The sequence below is a fragment of the Natator depressus genome, chromosome 2 (genome assembly GCF_965152275.1).
Source record: "Natator depressus isolate rNatDep1 chromosome 2, rNatDep2.hap1, whole genome shotgun sequence".
In the NCBI taxonomy this organism is placed as follows: domain Eukaryota; kingdom Metazoa; phylum Chordata; order Testudines; family Cheloniidae; genus Natator; species Natator depressus.
In genome coordinates, this window is record NC_134235.1 from 210,073,618 (window position 1) to 210,093,590 (window position 19,973).

A 19,973-nucleotide genomic window follows, 5' to 3' on the forward strand; every position below is an offset into this window, starting at 1 on the left:
AAAAACAGGAACCGTACTTTTTAAATGTGGATTACAGCAAATATGGTTTGGAATGAGCATGCAATTAGTTTTCAGTGAGAACTAGCATCTTTGTTAAATCTGAAAAAGTTGGTTTTAACAAAGGTTCTGAGTCTGAAAATTGCACTGTAGCATATGCAATATTACTATTTCTATTGTTGTAGATTTATTTATTCTGTCTTTAGACTATTCTGAAACAATATTGCTTTAGCCCAACCCTCACTGTATACCCTGTTCTTTGAACCCTCGTTTTTTGTTCTAAAGTAACATTTCTGCATTTCCATCCCCCATTCTACCTACACCACCATCCTTCCTGGCAGTGGCACTATAGCAGTGTTCTTCCCACACTACCGTCGTGGCAATCATCCTGTGATGTTCCACTCTGGTGTTATCTGAACCGGTGATCTGCTAGGTCACTCCAATCCTTGACTCTGGGAGCCAGCCTTACCCTGCTGTGCTGTGAGAACCCCCACTCCTGGGCTGTTCACGCACAGACTCCTGCATGTAAGCTGCTCCTTGGATTGTGCAACCGAATGACACTAACCAATATCTTCGGTCCCAGACACAACCCTAGAAACCTCCATCTTGCAGTGCCCAGTTATGCCTGCTGGATGCTTATATGAGTTCTTCAATTTAACAAAGAAATTGATATGTACCAGGCTTGTTATCCCAAGGGGAGTCTCTGACATGCTTCAAACCAAATGCACTGCTTCAGGTAGAATAAACAAACAAAATTATTAACTATAAAGATAGATTTTAAGTGATTATAAGTCAAAGCACAAGAAGTCAGATTTGGTTAAATGAAATAAAAGCAAAACACATTCTAAGCTGATCCTAACACTTTCAACACTTCCCTGTTAACAGTTTTTGAGACCTATATATTAGCCAGTTTTAAATGCATTAATGTGTTACATATTGATTTTTGTATCATTCTTGTTTCAAGATGTTATGTGGTACCAAGCCAAATGCCTTACAAAAGTCTAAAAATATCTTTATCAACTACACTTTCTCCACCGCTGCCCCCCAAAAAGAGATCATTAGTTTGACAGGATCTAGTTTCCGTAAACCCATGTTTATTGGCATTAATGATATTATCTTCCTTTTAATTTTTTATTAACTGAATTCCATATCAGCTGTTCTGTTATTTTGCCCAGGATTGATACTAGACTGACAGTCCTATAATTATCTGGGTCATCACATTTGCTGTTTTAAAATATTGGCACAACGTTAACTTTCTTTCAGTCTTGTGGAACTTCCCCAGTGTTCCAAGACTTATTGAATATCAGTACTAACAGTCCAGAGAGCTCCTTGAGCACCTTTTTTAAAATTCTTGGGTATAAGTTTTTTTGGACCCACTGATTTAAAAATTCTTAACTTTAGTAGCTGATGTTTTAACATCATCCTGTGTTAATGTTGGAATTTAATTATTTCATCACCATCATATGATATGAATACATCATTTGGCTTTTTTACAAATATAGAACAGAAATATTTATTGAATTCTTCTGCTTTTTCTGATTTATTTTTTGAGCTTAGAATTGAAAGAGTGTACCATGTATTATTTAGACCTCACCAATTATTTTATGTTGAGTATTGTATTGAAACATGTCTCGTCAGAAGCTAACGAACAAGCTAAGTGGAGATCAGTCGGGTACCTGTCTTGTACTGTTTTGAAAATATACCCATGCTTACTCAGGAGATTTCTGAATAAATTATTAAATTGAACTGAATATTTATGCTTACAAAATTATCAGTTGGGTGGCAGACTCTGAATTCAGATGCGTGGTTCCATCTCTAGTCTCTGACAATTAGTAGATTCCCTTTCTCAAAGTGCACAAGCAATGCAGCCATCTATGCCACATATGAGACTAGCATCTATTTATTATTGTTTATACTGTCATAATGCCTTGGAGTCCTTATCCTGGATCAGGACCCCAGTGTGGTAGGCGTTGTATAAACACAGAAAAAGACTGTCTCTGTCCCAAAGAACTTACATTGACGTATAAAGCAAATGACAACAGTTGGCTATAGATGGACAGGAGTACAAGGAAACAATGAGGCAATTTGGTCAATATGATAGTGTGTTGTCAGTACACCAATGGCTTGACTCTTGTCAAGCTTTTTGTAGACATCATGGAAAAGGAGAGTTTAAGGAGGATTTTGAAGGAGGATAGTGAGAGCACTGCAGATGTTTACAGGGAACATATCCCAAGGATGAGCGGAAACATGAGAGAAAGCACAAAGGTGCTTGTTTGATAATTTAATAAGTGGGTGATGGAGACTGGCATCATGGGCCAATCGGAGGCAGGAGCTGACACTGATAGTGAGTGACAGATGATGTCTACGGTGGGGATAGGCCATGGAGAGCCATGAAAATGAAGACAATTTAACTTGTTTTATGCAATAGAGAAAGCGGAGCCAATGGAGGAATGCAAAGAGGGGGTGATGGTGAAAATGAGGGGCTAAGAAAATGATCTTTGTAGCAGCATTCTGAATGGATCTGAGTGGGGCAAGAGTGTATTTGTCATGATCAGAGAAGAATGTTGTAGTAGTCGAGATGCAAGATTATGAGAGCCTGGAAAAGAATTTTAAATGTGTGGATGAACAGAAAGGGCCATATCTTAAAGATACTATACAGAAATAATCTGCAAGATTTAGATGTAACTTGGATGTTTTAGTACCAAGAGAGAGGTAGGTGTGAGTTGAACATGACAAGGGTCACTTTATATACTTGCATGACAGGCAGGATGGTGGTGATGTCCACAGTGATCAACGAAAGAAGGTAGCAGAGAGGGCTTGAGGGGTAAGATTAAAACCTGTGTGTTAGCAATATTGAGCTTCAGATAGACATCTGCAAGGAGGTGTCAGAGAGACAGGTTGACATCTGGTGCTTTATTTTAAATTTTGGCAGTTCAGTGGTTTAGAATTATAAATATTATTTACAGTTGTTACTTGAGAATGATTTGTGATTGAGAGCTTTAAGCAGAGGACTGGGAATCAGGAAGCCCTGAGTTCTAATCTCAACTCTCAAACTGATTTCCTGAGTGGTCTTGGGCAAGTTATATGACCTTTTGATTAAAATGTAGTGTCAATCATTTCACTATACTTGTGGTTTGCTATTAACAGTGTTCAAGAGACCAAATAACCAAGCAAGCCAATTTATTGGCTAAAGGCAAAACAGTACAGTACAAAAATGAGACATACATACCTCATTTTTTGGGAAGCAATTCTTGTCTCGCAGCATGTTGACTTTCTACGGTAGGTGTGCTTCAAAGAAACACCCACAAAACTACCTCTATACCATAGCTGTTTTGCAAGTTAAAAAGCACTGTTACCTGGGACTAAAATTCATCAATCAGCTTTTAAACTTATTTTTAGGTACCAGGGTGTGCCTTCTTTATTTTTTGTTTTAGAAATCGCATCCCAACCTGTGCTAGGACACACCATTCATGTTTCTTGTCCTTGACAGGATTCCTGTGTACTAATACTACAGCTTTATGAAAGTGTCGGGGGATACTTGACATGGGTAAGCAGAATTGTGGGAAGAGCATAATACTTTCAGTGAATATAACCTCCCAATGCGCACACATACAATGAATATCATGTTAATAATGTAATACTACGCCTAACATATATGTATTGGCTAACAGACCCCTCTGCATTAATATTAACATTTTATAGATGAGGATACTACTTACCTCCCTCAAAGAACTACCCTAAGGATTAATTAAATAAATTTGGAAAAGTGTTTGAAATGTTGTTCATAATATCACTTTTTTATTAGTAGATACAGGGACTGTTTGTCAAGCAAATTGGACCCAGGTCCTGATTGGAGCCTCTAGGCACTATGATAATACAAATAATTATTAATAGTAAATTCTGCTTTTAGTTACACAGGTGAAACGACAATTGAAGTCAGTGGGAGAGACACTTCTGTAACAGAGCAGAATTCAGCTCCAAATTTGTTATGTGATTGCCATCGCTAATCATACCTGCAGTGAGAGTCATGTGAAGCGTTTACTGAGTACTAATTTGAAAATCATCCCACTGCTTACATTTATGATAACCTGAATAGACCTTTTTTTATGGCTACCTTGATTTTCTAAACAAATGATGCATTTTTTCTCATGTCCACAGTAAAGGATGCCAGGAAGGATTATTAAGAATAACTAACATTTTCCTCTCAGTATAAGGAGTAAAGCTGTCTCCCTAAAGTACAAAATATACACTTTGTTCTGCATTATCTCATGCATTTCTAAAATTCATGTGATGTTCTTACAGAGTACTTCCCTGGGCCAGTGTACAATACCTTCCTGTCCAGTGTGTGTGTATGGGGGTGCTGTAGAGATTCTGGATCCCTTGTTTGAGCAGTTGGGTGAAAAAATATAGGGAGTGGACAGAATTTTGGTTCCATCTGCACATTATCCCATTTGATTTTTATTTATTTAGGCAGTTCAACATAAATAATACTGAATGTTTCCTGCTTAGAGTTCTCTTGACTATTAGTATATGTGTCAATCTTTCTGTGTATACACTTCCATAGAAGGAACGTTATCAGAAGTGTGGTGTCCAAGGGTCTGATTTTGGACCCTGAATATGCAATTGTGATATTTTTTTACTTAACAGTTATAAGGTAATGATACAATAAAATAGTTTTCAGAGTAGCAGCTGTGTTAGTCTGTATTCGCAAAAAGAAAAGGAGTACTTGTGGCACCTTAGAGACTAACAAATTTATTTGAGCATAAGTTTTCATGAGCTACAGCTCACTTCATCAGATGCATTCAGTGGAAAATACAGTGGGGAGATTTATATACATAGAGAATATGAAACAAGGGGTGTTACCATACACACTTTAACGAGAGTGATCACTTAAGATGAGCTATTACCAGCAGGAGAGCAGGGGGTGGGGGGAGAGAAAACCTTTCCTAGTGATAATCAAGGTGGGCCATTTCCAGCACTTGACAAGAACGTCTGAGGAACAGTGGGGGGTGGGGGTGGGAAATAAACATGGGGAAATAGTTCTACTTTGTGTAATGACCCATCCACTCCCAGTCTCTATTCAAGCCTAAGTTAATTGTATCCAGTTTGCAAATTAATTCCAATTCAGTAGTCTCTCGTTGGAGTCTGTTTTTTAAGTTTTTTTTGTTGAAGAATTGCCACTTTTAGGTCTGTAATGAAGTGACCAGAGAGATTGAAGTGTTCTCTGACTGGATTTTGAATGTTATAATTCTTGACGTCTGATTTGTGTCCATTTATTCTTTTACGTAGAGACTGTCCAGTTTGACGAATGTACATGTTTATTCCCCCCCCACCGTTCCTCAGACGTTCTTGTCAACTACTTCTTGTCAAAGTAGCTCCCACTTTGATCGAAGGCATAGGAAGATTTAAGTCAATAATTACTGATATGATTCCATGGGGAATTTTTGTGTTTTGAAGGAAAGCAGAATTTGGCCTGGGAAAGTATAAATACTGCCTTTCTAGAATCCTGCATTCCCTTGTAGTTCAGATTCTTGTTCCTAAATTCAGACCGTTCTTCTGAATCTTTAAATTAATAAACTTAATATCTTCCATAGATACTGTAAAGATATCCTGATCCCAAATAGAGACCAAGAAAAATTATACTAGAAGTAGGAAAGAAATAGAGCCTTAAAATTGTTTTAAATTGGGGAAAATTCTCCTAAAAATGTAACTGGACTAAGTTTTTTATAGCATTTGAATCTGACAACATTGTAACTTAAACTGACTTGATACTGATTTAAACTACAGGTTTTCACTTGTATCTGTCCGAGTTATTTTTTACATCTTGTGTATCATGCTAAACTCCCTTCACTTGATTAACTAAATTATCTGGCTTACTGCTTAAAAGAGCTACCCTTAAAATCTTTGGTTTGATAAGTACATAACGAAATCTAAATTGTACTTGTTGTGTTCAGATTGGGAAAAATCATTGGTTAATTTTCGTTTTGATTTGCTTCAACTAGATTCCTAACTTTAAGTGCTATTGAGAACTAGTAACTTCATTAAATTACGGTTTTGCTGTGCCCTGTATCTTACGCACATATCCTCTGTAGTTATGCTGTTTTTGCATGTGTGAATTACCTTCCATGAGAGAAGCATCTTTAGATCTTGCCCCCTTGTAATATGGGTGAGTGAGAAAAGTTATCTTTTTAACTTCAGAATCTCACTTCAATCGTTTTTGGGGTGTGTGATATAAGTTTTAGAATACTTTTATGCTAACTTTAATTATCATATTTTTCTAACTACAGAGGGCAAGTCTACACTAGAGCACTACATTGGCACAGCTGCAGCACATCTGGTGAAGACATGCTATGCAGACAGGAAAACGTTCTCCCATTGGCATAATTATTCCACCTCTGTGAGAGGCGGAAGCTATGTCAGCAGGAAAGTGTCTCCTGATGACTTAGCGTTAGTGTGGGCAGTGCTTACGTTGATGAAACTTACGTTGCTCAGAGGGGTGTCCTCTTCATATCCCTGAGCGACACAAGTGACATTGATTTAAGTGGAAGTGTAGACCAGTCCATAGTTGTCTAATGCTTTAATTCAGGCGTGCTCATGTGCTGCATGTAGCTCTTTTACAGTTAACATGCAGCTTATGGAGCCCTCCCCGTCCCCGCCCCCATTCTCCATCTACCAGATTTGGGGGGAGCTTCTGCCCTGTGCCAGAGTGGTAGGGGGTAGGGGCTTCTGTCCTGTGATGAAGAGAGTCTCAGGGCTTTAGCCCTGTGGGGGGATGCTGGGGCTCGGGGCAGGTGTGCCGAGGCTTGGGGCTTCAGCAGGAGTGGGACTAAAGCCCCAGCAGGCATGCCCCACGGGGCAGAAGCCCCAAGCCCCGGCAGGCATGCCCTGTGGCTCTCAAACTTCTGCAGATTATCTTATGCGGCTCGGAGGGTCAGTAAGTTTGGACACCCCTGTTTTAATTCTTTACACTTCAAACTAGCCTTATTTCCATTTTTGTGTGTGGATGGTAACTGCTACCGGTTTGCCTGTGTTTATTCCAATTACTAAGTATTGTGCTCCTTTCATTACTTTTCTGCATATCGTACTCTTCTTGATAGTGTTTATACAATATGTGTATGTGTGCTTTGTCTGTGACCATCTGTATCTAAAACAGGGGTGGGCAAACTTTTTGGACCAAGGGCCACATCTGGGAATAGAAATTGTATGGCGGTCCATGAAAGCTCACAAAATTGGGGTTGGGGTGCAGGGGTGGTGGTGAGGGCTCTGGCTGGGGGAATGCGGGCTCTGGGGTCGGGCTGGAGATGAGGAGTTTGGGGTGTAGGAGAGTGCTCTGGACTGGGACTAAGGGGTTTGGAGGGCAGGAGAGGGATCAGGGCTGGGGCAGGGGGGCTGGGGTGTGGTAAGGGGTAGGCTCCGGCTAGGGATGCGGGCTCTGGGGTGGGGCTGCAGATGAGGGGTTTGGGGTGCAGGAGGGTGCTCCAGGCTGGGATCGAGGGGTTTGGAGGGTGGGAGGGGGATAAGGACTGGGGCAGGGGATTGGGGCATGGGGAGAGGCTCAGGAGTGCTGTGTCCAAGTGGTGCTTACCTCAAGCAGCTCCCAGAAGCAGCAGCATGTCCCTTCTCCAGCTCCTATGCAGAGGCATGGCCAGGCAGCTCTGCACGCTGCCCCGTCCATAGGTGCTGCTCCTGCAGCTCCCATTGGAGCGCTGCAGGGGGCCATCGGAGCAGGGCCACTGGAGTGCGTAGGAGCCAGAGGGGGGCCGTGCTGCGGCTTCCGGGAGCCGTGTGGAGCAGCCCACTCACTCTGGGCTCCAGCTGGAGCACCGGATCGGGGCCATGCAGCCGCTTCCAGGAGCGGCGTGGTGCGGTCCCCGACCCTGTGCCCTAGCTGAAGCGCTGGATCCGGCCTCGGGCCATAGTTTGCCCACTCCTGATCTAAAAAGTCCCTTCTCCAAATTAACTGAAAGACAAAAGTAGCTCCCTCACATCTAACTCTACTTTTCTAAACTGTTCACTTTGCCCATAATTCAGCTTGCAACCTTATGTACTAGCTGTATTATGATCTTTTTGTCACTGCCAACCTTTAGCCTACTAACTCTACCAAATCAAAGCTAATTCCTATCTGCTCTGCACTGTTGTATAATAATAACATTGGATGATTCTTGTACCCCAGCTTTTGTTATGTGTTGTAACCATTTCGACTAGGGTCTGTGTATCTAAATACTGATTAATTTTGAGCAGTAATGGTTGTATGCCTGTGAATTTGCCTGAGACTCATACTTAGCTCTCAGAATATTTTTTTTCTGAAGACAGAAGTAAAGAAATAGTAATGGTTTAGCTAGCTTTTGTTTTAAATTGACTACTTTCAATTATATTGTCCTATTAAGTTTTGTCCTAAACTGTTCTTTCATTAAGTCTTGCTATCAAGTTGAATTATAGTTGTTGTAATTTGATTACTTCATTTAAAATTATACTTCATTATCTGATTCTATTTATTTCAATTTAACCATTTAATTATGTTAAAAATTCTCAGCTACTAGTTAACCTTAATTAGGGTAAACAAACTGTTGATGCTGTTAATATCTTAAATAACCGAGTAAATACCATGGTGGTTGATGCTGATATTTTTTTGAATTTTATATTCAGTTTAAACTATTAGTTTGTTCAATATTGTTAACTAACCTTGTTTTAATTTATTTTATATTTTAGAATTTCAAGTTTACTTAAGAGGGTGCTTTAAGAGTTGCTACATTGTATCAGTCAGTATTTTTCTTTTTATTTGAAGAACAGTAACACCCCACTTAATGTCCTCTCACTTAAAGTTATTTCGATCTTATGTCCCTGCTCAATTACAGAACACGCTCCATTTAAAGTTGTACAATGCTTCACTATAACATCGTTTGGCTGTCTGCTTTGTCCACAGCTGGCAGCCCCCTATCAGCTCCCCTATGCCCCCCCACAGTGCCTCCCGCCAACTGGCAGACCCTGCGGATCAGGGCCTTCTCCCTCCTCCCCCCCTGCCTCCTGCCCATGGCAATCAGCTGGCTTGTGGCGTTCAGGAGGGAGGGGGGAGAAGCGAGAACTTGGTGCGCAGGCTCCCCCCTGCCCTGCTGCCTCCTGAACTCTGCAAACCAGCTGATTGCCATGGGCAGGAGGCAGGGGAGGGAGGGAGGAGGCTGTGCACTGAGTCTTCACTCCTCCCTGCACCCTCCTGCACCCTGAACCTCGCAAGCCAGCTGATTGCCGCAGGCAGGAGGGAGGGGAGAGGAGGGAAAACGCAGCGTGCCTCCGCCCTCCCTCCCCTGCCTCCTGCCCGCGGCAATCAGCTGGCTTGCGGTGTTCAGGGGGCAGGGGAGGGGGGAATGGGGAACCTACATGCCGCATCCTCGCTCCTTCCCCCATCCCTCTTGAACGCTGCAAGCCAGCTGATTGCTGCGGGCAGGAGGCAGGGGAAGGAGGGGGAGACGCGAGGACGCGGCATGCAGAGTAAAGGGGCAGAAGCGGGGGGAAGAAGAGGCGGGTTAAGGGTGGGGGCTTGGGGGAAGGCGGGGAGTGGGCGGGCTGAGGGTTGAGCCCCCCACCCCTGGTGCTTGCAGAGTAGGGGAAGCTGCTGCTGCTGTTGCGCAACGTGCTTCTCCTAGCTTACAGCACCTTCAGCCTCCTTGCCTGCCTCAATGTCTCCAGTGCCAGTGGGCTGTGCCTGTGTAGGGTAAGGCAGGGGCACTTCCGAACTATCGTACTGTACTGTATGGCAAAAAAAAATTTCCCTGGAACCTAACTCCCTCCCCCATTTACATTCATTCTTATGGGGAAATTGGATTCACTTAACATCGTTTCACTTCAAGTCGCATTTTTCAGGAACATAACTACAACGTTAAGTGAGGAGTTACTGAAGCTCATTTGCATACTTCTTGTTTTAATTGTTTGGTTTCTTTTATCATTTTTGAATACTTGAATAAACATTTGATTTCAAAGTCAAGTTAATTTGTTTATTTTGTGGCATTCCTTAATGTATAGGAGAAAGAATCCTTGGTAACTTTTATGTGTCATTAATAACAATAATAATTAATTCTATCTCTTGATTTATTTTCCTGAATTAGCTGTAGGAGAAGCAATTAATTCTAATTATTTGTTTTCTCTGAATTATTAATTTTAATAATTGTTTCTTTTCTTTTTGTGATTTTATTTTTAACGTTACCATCCCCTTTCTGCCCCACAAAAGTACAAGGCCAAATCCTGCTTGCCCTGCTTATTTGGATATCATCAATAATAATATTTTAATAATTGTATTACCATAGCACCTGGGAGCCCTAGTCATAGACCGGGATCTTATTGTGGTAGGTGCTGTGCTAGTCCCACAGACATCAGTAAGACTTCTTCTCATTTTACTCACATGAGGATTTGGCTCATAACGAGGTCACTGTTGTGTATGTGTCAGGGGAAGGTAATGTCGAAGCTTGGATAAATTGTTTCTTGGGATCTTTAAACTGTATTTCCATTATTTCTTTTAACAAATTCAATAGGGAAGCTGTACATCCATAAAGAGAAAAAACAAAGTCCAAAGAAACACAAGAGAACATATTTTCAGGGATATAAAACAGTGTGCAGCCAAGGTCTCAAAACACACAGAAAAAATAAATAATAAAGGGATTACTGCATACTAGTTGTAATGATAAAAACAGAAAAACAAAACTGGCCATATTTTTTTTTAAAAGCCACAAGCTAATTAAAAACATAATTAAAAACCTAAACATACTCATTTTATTTCAACAGATAAAGTCTGATGTGCAAATGTTTAAACTCCAAAGGGGCTTCCTACAGCCGTAATAGTATCTACTGGAACCACAGAGTGGTTAGATTGGCATTCATTTTGGATGATTGTTTTTCCCCCCCTCTCCTGAGTAATGCCATTGTACCACAGTCTCTTCACCTCTACATACTAGAATTTTCATGCATAAATGTATGTATTTAAGAAAAATGGCAGTCTTGTGTTTAAGATCATGTATTAGGACTGAGGAAACCTGGATTCAGTTTGCAGCTCTGCTACAGACTGAGAGCGTGGCGTTGGGCAAGTTGTTTAGGCTTCATTCCTGAAGACTTGTTCATGTGCTTAATATTATGTACTGTGAGTAGTCCCATTAAAGTCACAGGCCCCTTCGTTTGTACGGTTAAATGTGCAGAATAAGATCCTTAATCTCTTTGAGTCTCAGTTCCCCATCTGTAAATTATGAATCAGATGACTTCTTTGTCTGATGAATTAGATTGTAAGGTCTTTGGGGCAGGGATTGTCTCTCTATATGCATAGGCAGCAGGTAGCTAGGGCTAGGGGGAACTCAGTCCCCCCAAATCAGAACCACCCCACTGCCCATGCGCACAGCCCAGAGCAAAGCTCTGCCTTTGGTGGCGCCAGGGCCTGCTTGGCACTGAGCTGTCTGGGTGCCCAATAGCAGGAGAAGCAGGGAGAGTCCCCAGAGACCAGCAGCAGTTGGTGAGGCAAGTCTGTGGGGCCCTGGCATAGTGCTGCAGGCAGAATTCATCCCCAGTGTGGCCATCGAGCCTGCTCCATCCATGGTGTGGTGGTGGCAAGTCTGTCCCACATCTCTGGTCTCTGTAAGAAGAGCTGGGGCTGATGTAAGGGAGTCAAAGGGAGGAGAGGTGAAGAGGCTGCACAGGAGGAAGCCAGACATAGCGACAGCCAGCTGTGGCCACTGGCATCGCCTCAGCATTCCCTGCATTCCCAACCCCCTCCTGCCATAGACCCCCACATAAACCCCTCCCACAGTCACCCCATTCTCCTCGCCATGACCCCCAAACCTCTCTGTCCCATAGCCCCCAGATAACCCCCAGAGCCCTGCTTAAATCCATCCCACCCCCTGATAACCTATCCCTAGGGTGACCATATTTTCCAAAGGGAAAATGGGACACTGAGTAGGTCTGGCTCAAGCTGCTCACCCATGCCCTGTCCCCCTCTCCACCCGCCCACACATGGGCTGGCCTGTGTCCTGCCCACCCGCTCCTGCCACAGAGAGCTCTCATCTGAGCCCAGATTGCCCCCTGCATGGGGCTGGAATTGCTCAGAGCCCTGCCTCCCTCCCCCCACTCTCCCCGCATGGCTATTGCTGCTCACCTGAACCCTGCCTCTCCCTCCCCACCCCCAGTGTAGCTGGTGTTGCTGTTTGCTGGAGGCCTGATTTCCGCTTCACCCCCTGCAGAGCTGGCATCACCACTTGCCCCTCCTTCATATTCCTTTGCATCCTGCTAAGGGTGCGTGCCGCAGTTTTGGGGCAAAAGTGGGCATTTGTCCCATTTGCTCTTGCCACCTAATCATCACTTTTGCCAAAAAAAAAAAAAAAAGAAGCCAGGACAGAGATTAAAGAAAGGGACTGTCCTGGTCAAAGTGGGATGTATGGTCACCCTACCTATCCCCAAAGAAACACACCCGACACAAGTTGAAATTGCCTACTTTGGTTCAATCCATAGTCCTGCTTGTAGAAACAGTCTTTCCAGGGTAATTACTTGTTACAATGGTTTCCTCACAAAGAAGGATAATAATTAGTCATTGGATGATTAATCACTTTGTTTCCTTTTTGTATTATGCCTGATCCACATCATACTTTGCAATTTGTTTAGTTTTCCCAGGAAGCATTTACTCATTAGTTGTTTTAATTATCAGTATGGTTAAGAAGGTGTTTTGTTGGATCGTCCCGTTTTCACTGGCTTATAACTTTCCAAACCAATATTTCTTATTCTATTTGATGTGGCCTTCATGTAGCAACGAAGTTTGGAAATGATCTTACAATTCAAGTCCTGTTACAGAAACCTATTAAAGCGAGCTGGGCTGAACATGCTCCCAGTATTGGTTTATGTTACCGAAACTGTGAAAGGAAAACTTGATTTCTTTTCTGATAGACTTAGTGAATGAAGGGCAGGCAATCGATGTAATATATTTGGATTACAAAAAAAAAAAAAAGATATATTGTCTCATGACATTTTTAAAAATTCGTTCAAGTTGGCATGGATATTAATACTGTCCTATGGATTGAAAACTGCTTGAAAGACTATAAACAAGGGGAAATTATAAATGACCGTGCCTCAGTTGTTGGGAGGTATATTGTGTTGTGCCTAAAAGACTCCTGGGAAGCTGGGGCAACCTAGGCAGAACTTAGACCCTCATCCCTCCTTTTCAATTACAGGTATGCAGAGTATGGGAGAAGTATGTCGTTAGACCACAGGGTCCAGCTGGCATGAATAAAGGGAAGGGGTAGAGATGCTATTGCTGAAACTTTCCCCATCTTAGTTCTACTTGAGATTTTTTTTAAAGCATCACTGCTGGGAGCAGAATTAAAAATGTTCAGAAGTTATAAGAAACATATCCAACTTGTTGGTAATAGGGTTTGTATTAATTACAGTTACATATGTATATAATGTTTGTTTAAAGATTAATAAAATACCACTGGGAAAACAAAAGAAGGAAGAGGTATAGCCATTTCTAATAAAAAGCCTTGACTCAATCTTATAGCACTTTAGAGAGGGGAGGCTTTTATTTGGGGGTAGCTTCTGGCTCAGAAAGGGGGAACTTTTATATATCTCTATTCTACCTACCTGTCTTCCCACCAACATCAGCTTTGTGTGCCTCGGATTTAGTTTCAGCCATCCACCTTTCATACACTTGCTGATCTCAGTCAGGCTCTCAGATAGTTGGATGACTTTGCTATCAGCAAGGGAAGTGATTAGGATATAGTGCAGGTGTGTTCATATGGTTATTCAGCAGGATGGTCAGTAGAATAGATCCTTGTGAGGGGTCTCGTGAAAGAGGAGAAGTTGTCCATCAGCAAGCTCTGAATGCGGCCCAAAAGGAAGGATCTCATCCAACTGAGTGCTTTCTCCATGAAATTCCTCAGATGACTAAATGTTTGTAGGATTGGGGCCTTAGAGCCTGAAGTGCTTCTCTGCATGGAATAGGAGTTTTACAGCACTTAGCACATTGGGGCCCTAATACTGATTCAGGCCTCCTCTGGGCACTGCAATCACATTAATGTTTAATAATACAAATAGGGCTAATTTTGCCCTGTATCTGTGTTCTTAACATAGTGTATAACTCACATTATATGGTACTATTTTCCTTATTACAAAGATTTTTTGTGTGTCTAGAAAATGAAGTGAACTTGTTTGGTGCATTTCAGATTGTGGGGCATCCACACACCATAGATCATGGAACAAGACAGCAATTAGCAACAGTCTTTCATTATCAGGGTGGATAAAAATCAATGATTTTTTTTAAAAAATAAAAAAAAACCATTTTTTTAATTTAAATCAGATTTTTTTGATTGGATTTTTTTGATAAAATGCTTTTTGAGGGAAAAAACCTATCTAAAGATAGGATTATAGCTCAAAGATATCTCATCATGGAATAGGGATTATAAATTCTAAATCTATACTATGAGACAATATATTCATGTAATGTTTATGAAAAGTTTTGTAAATGAGTTCCAATAGTTCCTGGATTAGGGACCCAATTTTATGGGGTTCCACAGGCTTCTGTATAGATTATTTAGGTTAATCTTTCTATGTACCCAATGGGACTCAGCGCTCAGTCTAGAAGATACCATCAGAGATGCTTAGTTTTGCAGTTCTCAAACTGTGGATTTGTGTCTCCAGAGATAACATGCTTGTTAACAGCAAAAATGTTTTTAAATAAATAATATATAGAGGTGAGAAATAACAGACCTCAACTCTGTTGTCCCTCTGCAAATTTGTGTACACAGTCAATCGCTTACCTCTCTCTAAAAGTGCAAAGTTTCAAAAAGTTCAATGAATAGAAGATTGTTGGGGGTGGAATAGATCTGGACAAGGAAAAGAAGTCTGGAGAAAAATGTGAGAAATGGGGGACATATGCTTGTTTTGTTAAAGTATTATATGTTTGCTGTTGAAGAAAAAAATCCAGAATACTTAACGTTGTTGTTTTAGTTAAATAAAACAATTTAAATGCCTGTCTGGTGAAGTTCTCCTAATACAGCATGGCAAGAAAATCCTTCAAATATTAATGATTAACCTGTTGAACTGGAGATAGTTTAGCTCCCAATGACTTCATAAATGTCTGCTTCAATTTTCTTTGGTAAATGAAATAATCAAACAATCATTCATTTTCTGATACAGCTGTAAAACTAATCTGAAAAGTTTTCAGCATAAATCCCTATTTAAAAATGTGTAGTGTGTACCTTCTAAAAATGAAACCTACATCTATCTCTGAGTTGTGAAGAATATGTATTAAGCTTATAACAACCAATAAGAATGCACTTTTATGTAGAAAACCATGACTAAGTCAAGTCTTCCTGACTAGTGATTTAAATCATGATTTAAAACAAATCCACTCTGCTCATCATTCTTATTCGGCTATCCCTCAATACAAAGATTATGTCTGCCAAGGGGGTTCATTGGTGGGTTCTTAGGCTGAGGAGTCTTCTCTGATGGATTGCAACATTGTCATGGTGGAGAGGCTTGCTTGGGCTAAAGACCCTCAGAGCTATATTGTCCAGAGCTTTCATTATAATATAACTGTGAAAACATTAGTTCTTACAGTGCTTGAACTGCTCTGAAATTATTTTCCCTCAGTTTGTAATGTGTTACAACCAAGACTTTTTTTTTAATTACATACATTCCTCCTTGGTGTCATATTTCCCTTTTCAGGTCTATTTATTGATTTAAAGATGCACTTTCTTTTTTTAAATCAGTTTGCAGATGGTGAACTCTCAAAAGCTACCACAGTATTGTATTTTGCTGATATAACTTAAAAAAATACAGAGCTAGGCCTGCTATTTGTAACTTAAAGTGCCTGCTGAAAGCTATTTTAAGACATGACTGAGTTGTTAGCTGAGTTGAGACTAACTGAGTTGTTAGTTCTGTTAGCTGGTTGAAATAACGTGAGATGGTCATGTGTAAGTGAATGGCGTGTTTTGAAAGAATCTGAGTCCAGGGATTTGTATAGTGAATAGTTATTGAAATTTTTGTATTAATAGTGAGCAATCAGAATGTCAGTTGAAAATTATTTACCAGTTGTGAGTCAATACCTGCAGAGCATTCCTGCATGTGGAGTGCTTAAAATCATTCAATTTCAGTTTGAGATTTATAGCTGTGGGGAAAAAGAAAATACAAAAGTTAAAGAGCCATACTGCTGCTGCGGTAGTGTTGCTTTGCGCCATTCTGCTGGGGTAAAGTAACTCTTAACACTTGCATAGCTGGCCCTGGTAAGATAATATTTGAGTGGTGTAGAGTTGGTGCAGTGGCTTCTATGCCCTTCCCTGTGGCTCGTGTAGAGGGCTTGGTTGTGGAGAAGGGGCATTGCCCTGGTCTTCCCTGCATTCTGGTGTGTCCTGGCTGCTTTCATGACTCTTGTGTCCATTGGGACCTATGCCTGAAAACATCTAGTTTACGCTGGGGAGGACTAGCCTGATCCACTGCTGGCACAGGATCAGGGGAGTGCAAAAGTGACTTGAAGTCACTGATGCAAACAACCTTTTCTGAAATGTGTTATTCAACCACAGTCAAAGATTAGGTCACAGAGTGTACAATTTTTCAAATGTTTTTGTCTTTGTTTTTATTCAATTGGAGGGTACAATATGTTCTCTTCTTACTGCACTCGTAATTCCCATACTCCTAGAGGAGATTACGCATGCACTTTGAAAAGAGACTATATTCTCAACAGCACAAACCCAGTCTGAAACAAATAATGCCTTTCTTGACTACAGTTCATACCGTATAAATCAATTTCCTGTTATTTTTTCTGTTTTGTTCTAGACTCCACCAAGAAGATTAAGGATGTTCTGGAAGAATTCCATGGTAACGGTGTGCTAGCAAAATATAATCCTGAAGGGGTAATTCTTCTTTTTTATTCAGTGGTTTAAAAATGTGATTAATGTAAAAAATCTTTTAAAAAATGACGTGGCAGAATAAGCATTTATAAATAGATAATTATTTACAAATTTGCTGTTTGGAGTGACGCTTTGTGCTTTTGAAAGTAAAACATATACTGAAGAACTAAAAAAAAAGATTTATTTAACTAAAAGGATCTATTAATATGATCATTTCATAGAATCATAGAAATATAGGGCTGGAAGGGATCTCAAGAAGTGATCTAGTCCATCATTCAAAAGCCATAGAACACTCATGTTTATTCTGATGAATAATTTATTTGTGTAAACAAAGTTACAGTTGCTCTTTTATTTAAAAAAAAATGACTTACAAAAATCTTTGAGGTGAAGTTAAGATGTTGCCACAGAACAATGCCTTCTGCTCCATATATTCTTTTGGGATGTGGGACTTCATAACACCAAATTCAAATTTAAAAAAAACTAGAAATGCTCAGGTAAGATCTCCTCACATATCCATGAAGGAATGTTTAGGTTAGAAAAAACAAACTTAGGAAACTCAGGCAATGCTTATTTGTGGTGCTGCTTCCCATGCAACCTTAATCCTAGCCACATAAGGATGCAAACACCTTGTTGTATCATTATTTTGGGAGTGAGGAATATTTGCCTGAATTGCAAATTGCCTGAGAGTAATATTAGGAAATTCTACAATGCATTGTTAGGTTCTGTAATTGCAGTAGTGCAGTTAGACCAATAAGGAGAGGTAGCTCAGTGTGTCCAGCATGATTCCTGTATCAGTGCGGCTACACAAGCTACTACAGGGCCTTGAATATGAATTCTGATTTGGAGTTATGGCGGACACGGATATAATGCCCATTATTATTAGGAGGAGTAGGCGCACTCTGATGTTACCAGTTCCTATTGCGATCAGTGTAGGATAATTAAGGTTGTGTTAGCTCAAGTTTAACCCCAAGTTACTAGGCTTCATGCAGGAATTATTGGGTGAAATTCTATGGGCTGTGCTGTGCATGAAATTGGACTAGATGATCACATTGGTCCATTCAGGCCTTAAAATATATGCAGAAGTGGGACCTTGGCTGGTTTTCATAAACTTTTTTTTAAATATAACTTTCTTTAGTGATATGTAGGGAATCCTTAGCTGAACAGGGAGCTGCAAAATTTATGCTGCTTTTGGTATTGCCCTCAATTCTTGTATGGAGTTCTTATCTATGGATATGGGATCTTAATCAATATTTAAAATAAATATATATATTTAAGAAAAAGCATTTCTGTTTATCTTTAAAAGTATTTTTCTATTTAAACCTATGGAATAAAGCCACATACTACTTTTTAGCACATCCATATAATGTATATCAAAATAGCTAAATAGCTCAATATGTATTTTCCTTCTTGGCATATTTTTCTGTGACTTATATGGAATTCATAATATGAGAGCACTTGTGCTAAGTAAACTTTGTTGTGAATCAGTTCCCATATATATTACTTTGTATTGTATATATTAAAGACAAGAAACATTGGCAAGTAAACCAACTAAAGCCCCTTGAACTTTGAGATCTTCTGTGATACTTTAAATTGTGGTGGTAAAATGCAATAATAAGTAATTTTATCTGACCTCTGGATCTGTATGTATCTGTAGAGCAGTGGTTCTCAACCTATTTATCATTGTGGGCCACATGCACACAATATATATACTGCCTGTATGGCCCTGAGGATGTCACATGGGCTGCAGCTGTGTGGTAATTGGGCGCCCGCGGGTTGAGAACCACTGCCGTAGAGCTATGAGTTATCCTTGGCTGATCATCTTGAATCCGCATTATTTTTATGCCTGGAGTTATGCTATGAAACTTTGTAGTGTACTATATTTATGGAGATAAAAGAGCCTAAACAATCTCATGTTCCAGATTTCTCCTTGCCCTGTGGGTTCAACGCTGTATTCCACTCTAGTGCTGTTGTAGTGCAATTCTTCATTATATGCCACTTTAATAATCAGATTGCTCCAGTACAATTATTACCTTTTTGACGTTCAAAACTGAGTTTTGAAATCATGGGGTCTTGTTTCTTCATTGTCTTTCACCTTGTAGAGTCACATAAAGCTGTGCAGAGCGGTCAGATTGGGAGGTTAGTTCAGCAATGGAGATGATGAACTTGGCCATCAGAGGGTTATCCAACATAGGAGGGGACCCTCCAGTATCATGGACCTGACTGTAGCAGCTCCTATGCCACTCCCTCTTCCTGCTTTTGGTATAGGGAATGTGACTGAGGCTTCTGTAAAGACCATTGATTCCCAGACGTCATTTCAGTCTCACTGTAGTCATTGTCAGCTGGCATAGTTTGGAGCAACCTTTTAGACTCACTAGGGGATGAGCTCCTAAAACTCATCTCCATTATTCAGGATTTATCTCAGCTAGTGCATGGCACCCACTGGCCCTTTAGAAGATCTATATTGAAGAAATAGTCAAGGTTAAGTTAAGAAAGTAGATGGAGCCAAAGACAATGAAATGTTTATGTATAGCAAGACCAGGGCTCTGTTGTAACAAGACTGTTTCAAGGCAGGCTGTTTCAGCAATTGTGTGGCTCAAGGGGACATGCTGTGGCCATTGGATCTAAGCTGCACCTATGAACTGTGAGTTTGAGATCCTGCCTTTGTCAGAAACGTGAGAGCACTAGGTGGGTGTGTTGCTACTATCCATCTGTGTCAAGGGGATTTTATACTTTTGGGGACATTTGCCCTCATTAAAGCTACTTTACAAGGGTATCTATTTCCTGGGGGGGCCCCTCTCTATGCCCCCCATGTGAGTTGGGGTCTGGAAGAGCCTAGTCCCTCTGTGTGGGAAGCTGAGAATAAACATGCGTGGAACTTGCACCCAGTGCCAAGACTAAGGTGAGTCTTGGCATGGGCATGCTTGGTGCACAGCAGAGACTCACAAGTGCAGTCATTGGGGAGAGGAATAAGAACACCCACTGAGATTAATAGAGCAGTTCACATGTCTCAGAGCTATTGTTTAAAGCTGTATTGATCTCCCTGGGGTGTTCTTGTTTAGCTGAGAACATGTCATTAACATGAAATGGGCCACTTCATCTCTCTGAGGT

General features: G+C 40.7%; 1 protein-coding gene across 2 annotated transcripts in view; it reads left to right on the forward strand.

Moving 5' to 3' along the window:
* Positions 1-19,973, forward strand: part of DGKB (diacylglycerol kinase beta) — a 500,582-nt gene that overhangs the window by 95,846 nt on the left and 384,763 nt on the right. For both annotated transcript variants that reach the window (XM_074945832.1, XM_074945833.1), the window contains one exon: positions 16,792-16,868. In XM_074945832.1, the coding sequence (XP_074801933.1) occupies positions 16,792-16,868 (77 nt within the window). The remainder of the gene's footprint in view (positions 1-16,791; positions 16,869-19,973) is intronic.